This window comes from Pinus tabuliformis, chromosome 6, assembly GCF_031772625.1.
Source record: "Pinus tabuliformis cultivar Carrire ecotype Pingquan chromosome 6, CPIR1, whole genome shotgun sequence".
Classification (NCBI taxonomy): domain Eukaryota; kingdom Viridiplantae; phylum Streptophyta; class Pinopsida; order Pinales; family Pinaceae; genus Pinus; species Pinus tabuliformis.
In genome coordinates, this window is record NC_142292.1 from 1,270,785,535 (window position 1) to 1,270,791,315 (window position 5,781).

General features: G+C 36.7%; 1 protein-coding gene across 2 annotated transcripts; it reads left to right on the forward strand.

Annotated features, from left to right (window-relative positions):
* Positions 1 to 314: 314 nt before the first annotated feature.
* Positions 315 to 2,329, forward strand: LOC149263284 (uncharacterized). Of its 2 annotated transcripts, none has more exons than XM_089387562.1 (2): positions 315 to 503; positions 603 to 2,329. In XM_089387562.1, the coding sequence occupies exon 2, from the start codon at positions 890 to 892 to the stop codon at positions 2,177 to 2,179; it is 1,290 nt and encodes a 429-aa protein (XP_089243688.1). In that variant the 5' UTR covers positions 315 to 503; positions 603 to 889; the 3' UTR covers positions 2,180 to 2,329. The 2 variants fall into 2 exon arrangements, with proteins under 2 accessions (XP_089243688.1, XP_089243687.1); XM_089387561.1 differs by having other exon boundaries at positions 631 to 2,329.
* The last annotated feature ends 3,452 nt before the right edge of the window (positions 2,330 to 5,781 follow it).

The following is a 5,781-nucleotide window of genomic DNA, read 5'->3' on the forward strand; positions in this document are numbered from 1 at the left end:
ACACCTACATTTTGTGTAGACAAGTGCCCCACTTCTCGTTTCAACCATAGACCAGCAATGAGGGATTACAAGGGATTATGTAAGAGATGAATTTGTTTAACAGCTCATAATGATTATGTAAGCCTAATAGTTTCTTATGCCGCCACGATTAAAATTTCCTAGGCTTATCATTAAGCAATGGAACACTATCAAATAATATGCCAGTGTTAGAGGAGAGGCGCTTATCCCTAGCAATTAAAATTAACACAATTATAATTGCCAGATAATTAAGCTCTGAGTACCATCAAACAAATCTCCATTACGTTTCACAGCTTGATCAACGGGAGCGCTCCCTGCCAGGGCGTTTATCTCTTCTCATAACAGTTCTGCTATTGTTCTCCCCACTTTGTTGTCTCCGTTATCATGTAATTGCTGCCTCGGGTAGTCTGTTCAGGATTTCGACTCCCATCTCTGGAGATATAGTGCCCATTTTTCAAACCAGACTACTATCACCTGCTCTTTTGGTAAGTTGCGCTGTTTCTTTACACATTATTTTTTGTGTTTGTTGGGTCGTCAGTTTGATCGATGAATTTGTTACCCTTTTGATCAAACCTTTTTCTCAGTCAGTTTGGTGATTTGGGTTCTTGCCAGAACTTTGATCTGGAAATTGAAAAAAGCAAGCACTGGTCTTGAGCAATGGTGGCTTCTTGATCGTATCAGGATTTGCTTTTGCAATTCTTTTTAGTTGGGGTCGGCATGCTCCATAGCTGTTATCCGTTCAATCTTCTCGTTAAAATGGTTGGTTAGAGATCCAGTTCTCTAAATTAGTTAGTGCAATTTGAGCCCTCGCCCGGCCCTTGTACGCCTCTTTGAGGGCTCTGATCTTTGAGAAAGTTTGAGATACTGTTGCATGGAAGTGTATCCAATGGAGAATTCTGATAGTATTTGGCAATGGTGCAAAGCTCGCAAGAAACATTTCACGATGAGCAAAATCCACTCTATTGCAGATGGATTCTATTCGGTAGCTAAAATCGGTTCTCTTGTGGACGGGTCCTCTCCAAACATTAGTCGCAAGGGAAATCAATGCATCGAGGATTCTCTCCTCCGCAGATCTTCCGCAATTTCTGAAGGAAATTCATTAAAATCGAGAGCTAATTGCAGGGACATATGCTTGCCGGTCAAAAATTTAATTGCGGAGGTTGGTCCCTTCAAGAATGGAGATTCAATAAAATCCCCAATATCAGTAATTCGGCATCATGTATCTTCATCTGAGACTAATTCAGATACAGTGTCAAATCATCCAAACGGTGATTCAGGCCTCGATGGTCAGTTCTTGCCCCAGCTTTTGGGTATTGCGGATGAAAATTATGTGGAAGGTCCGGCTTTTTATGAGAAGAAGCAAGCATCCAAATCTCGAGTGTGGAGAAGGGGCCAAAAAGCAGCTCTTAAGCAGAACAAGTTGTTCTCTGATGGGGCAATGAAGCGCAGTTCAAGTCAGTATGCAGCCTGCAACAGGGAACCCTTGGTGAAGGCCTCTTCATCTTCTTCAATTTCTAAGGTGATTGCAGAGGACATGGAGTTGCAGTCACCAAGTATGAATGGGGAAATGAGGGATTTGAGTTCTAATTACATTGATTGGCCCTGCCATCCGCCTGCTACCAAGAAACCCAAGAAGGATCGGGGCTTGGTCTCTGAAACCAGCAAGAGCCCTTTCCAAATTGAGAATCAGAAGGCCAAATCTGAATTCTTATTTCCAGGGCTTCATCTTTTAGCTGATATGGCGGTTCGGTCTCTGCAAAATGACCAGTCCCGTTTCCCTGAGAATATCACGCAAAAGAAAAGGATTAGAAAGGCAATCTTCATCCCTACAGAGGTGCCTTTCTTGCAGAAGAAAGTGGTCAGGAGAACCAAAAGTGCTCTTGAGCATCACCAGCCGGATGCTCTGCAAACGCTTCATGATTTACAGAAGAACCTGAGTTCTGCCAATTCAAAACCTATCTTGACAGCTGATAACATCTGTAGACTGGGTGACACAGCATGCATAAAGCAGAGTGAAAATCAAGGTGTAGGTAATGGGGTCGATGGAGATCTAATGGTGATCCCACAATTGCGCTGCTCTAAGAGAAGTAGATCTCAGGGATTGCCGTCCAAGTATTCTGACTCTGTTCTCCAGCCATGGAGGAGAGGCACTAGAAGATAATTCAAATCCTCATGTTTGTTGATTTAGGGCTGAAATAATTGTGTGATTTTTTCAAGTTGGCACTGATTGTTTGATGTAAATTTCTGAATGCTGCCTACTGAAATACTATCTACATTGGAGAGGGGAAATGCGCTCTATCTCCATAAACAATATGTAATTGAGAGAAGACCATTGACAGGCATTTTTCCTTTTCTGGTTCTGGCTTTCTCTCTCCATTGTATTGAGTGGACATTATGAAACTTTTGTGAAAGCAGATTTGACTATCCATCAATTTGTTTACAGCAGAGGAGTTTCATATTTTTCTTTCAAGTTTTCATCCAGCTCTGTTCTAATTATAAACCTTTGCATTTCTGCGAACTAACTCTTCTTTACTATAAAGACCTCTGCTTGTAACATGTACTAGTAATTGAATTTGAGTAGTTGAACAGTTTATAACATGAATTTTTGGTATTGCTTGGTGTTAATCAATTTTCTGTTCTAGTTGAATATTGAAGGAATTTTCCAACTGATCCTTTTATCAAGTAAAACAGAATCCATATACTGATGTTCTGGCCATTGCTCATAAGCAAAATGAAAGAGATTCCTCGATGCCAATTTGTGCTGAATACTCTTGTTGGCATTATGATATATTTAAAATCTCTGTTAAAAGTTTTACTTAGTATCATATAACCTCGTAATAATGTGGCTTTATTTTTTTGAGTCTTTCTAGTTTTCCTTACCATAAATATATATATTTCTTGTGCTTGTTTTCAAAGCTCTCGCCTGTAGAACAAGGGAAATTGGAATATAGATGGTGGATGGCTTGAGGGTCACACTTGCAGAAATTATAATACATTTTAAGTGATTCATTCCCGGCCAAATATTTATAATAGTTGTTTCTCTTATAGAAAATGAGGGACAGGCGTTTAATTACATGCCGATATTCATAATCCTGAAGTGAATCATCGCATGTTTTAAGATAATTGAGTTTTTTAAAGCCATTTTTGTGATGAAACAAATTGTATATAAACCAACCAAATTCATTAAAAGTTTGACAACATTAAAAGTTTGACAACATTTGTAGGCTTGCAATCTGCTTGGTTAGGAATAAGAATATTATTATATTTTTAAATTTATTTTTAATTTATTATTAATTAATATTATTAATTATATTTTAGGTATTAGGGTGGATATGTTAAACTTGATTTGATCAAGTTATATGTGGTTTTAGGTTTTAAGTTACCAGCATTCATGGTTTTGTCCATGGTATTCATCTTCAATGTAGCTTATTTAAAGGTCAATCAAGTTCATACTAAATTGTCTTATTGGCCACTGGGAACAAACCACAGTGACTTTAGACACCACCATCTCTCTTGGTGTTTGTGATCCTAACATCTAGTATTAGAGTGAAGTTTAGAAGTAACGGAGGTTTAGAGGTGATTGTGGTGAAGGAGTCAAAGTTTGAGTCATCTCAGGAATGACCATGGGAACAGGAGGATGTATGCGTATCAAAATTATAGAAGAAACAACCAAGACAAGTAGCAAGGCAGTCTTAGAAGGACACAGAGCTGCAACCACAGGCAGAATAGAAAGGCAAAGTAAAAGTATGAATCGAATAAGTTAAAAAAACCGAGAGAGTGGTAGGATGCATGAAAAGAACGGAGATGAATGAAAATAACGGAGATGGAATAAAGAGTGTTGAAGGAGCCAGTGTGTAATGAGTGAACACCCAAAGGATTTTTTGGTCCAAGGGATTTCCCCAGGAAGTTGTAAGACCTAGGTTCAAGCAGACATGTTGCATTGGAGCATGCATAGTTGTAAGGCCTTAAGATCTTTCTCAAGCATGCATGCAGTGCAAGTGGCGCATGGAGTCATCAAGCTGTGGAATTGACCACTTGGAGAGATACCAGGGTGACAGGGGTATTGGTATCTTAGCTTGAGGGGAGGAATGTGAAAACTCAAATGAGATGGTTGATGAACCGTGTACGCGAAAAAGGTGTCCTAGATAACTGGCGGATACAACGGCTACTTACCCATGTAATAGACTAGTAGATGGAAACTTTTTTATATGGACTTCAACAAAAAATAATGGGACTAGGTCAATCTCGCAGAGTCAACTTTAAGGGGGGGATTGTTAAGGTGGATCTGGTAAACTTGACTCGGTCAAGTTAACTATGGTTTTGGTCCCAAGTTTACGAGCATACATGGTTTTGCCTATGGTATTCATCTCCAATGTAGTCTATTTAAAGACTAATCAAGTTCATGTTAAATTGTCTCAGTGGCCATTGGGAACAAACAATGGTGTCTTTAGACACCACCATCTCTCGATGTTCTATGATTCTAACATTAAAATTAATATTTATAATTTGATTTATGAGACCCCCTTGTTTGTGGGACGATGGACCCAACTTCGTGCAACAATTTGACTACTAAGTCAACGAAGGCATACATACTTTACCCCCCTTTGGTTTTGAACCTGTCACCTCTTAGGAAGAAACACATGCTCTTAACCATTAGGCCCACTCATGCTCTAAAAATTAAAAGATTCTATATTAATAAATTAAATGGAATTATTTAAATAATTTATATAAATATAAATCAAATAAAATTATTTAACTAATTGATACAAATATATATTTATAAAACCCTTTAGGGGTGTGGTTTGTTGGTCAATGAATGTGTTGCTAAGGCATTCATGTTGTGGTGCAAGTCCCAAGTTCAATTCTTGATTTACTCGTGTGTCATGCTTAGGGGTGGTGTAGTTGCCCCTGGAGATTATAGTAGCAGTCAATGGGTATCAACCCCGTGTCACGCGTGTATGAGAACCACTATGTTATCGATTCTGCCAACATAAAAAAATAAGGTGTTATCGATTCTGCCAACATAAAAAAATAAGGCATAGCCTAACTTATAGACGAAACAGCCTTTTCACCAGAATTCACCAAAATCTGACAATACAATTTCAAGATTTTTTATTGTTTAAAATACATTTTTGAATGCCTAAATGGATTCAACACCTTGAAAAACCGTTGGGGCACTCAAATTATGCATATTAAACCATTTAAACTTAATTTTTAAAAAAGTATGCATATTAAACAATTTAAACTCAAGTTTTTAAAAATCTCTATAAAATTTTGCTTAAAATTAACCAAAAAAAATGTCTGTGAAAAAGACTATTTTGTCTATAAATTAAACTATGCCAAAACATAATAATAAAAAATATTAAAAAACATACATTTATAAAAATATACCAAATATACCAAATTTCACTTCATAAATTATCAATTTAATCATATAAATTTAGTTTTAATAAAAATATTAATACTCCATATTAATTATAAGACCAATATTCATAAAATTAAAGTCTTTAAATTTAAATGTGTACTCTATCAAAAGAATTTTCAAAATCATTTGTTTAGCCTCATGTTAGTGTCTAAGAAGGATTTTTCTAAGAAAGAGAGATATATTAAATCATTTGTTTAGGATAATGCTAGTGTCTAAGAATGTATTTGGATTTTTCTGAGAAAGAGAGATATATTGCATTTTATTATAAGAAAGAGAGATATAGTGCATTTTAGGAAGAGATCTAAGGAAAAAGACATGTACATATACTTTAGAATAAA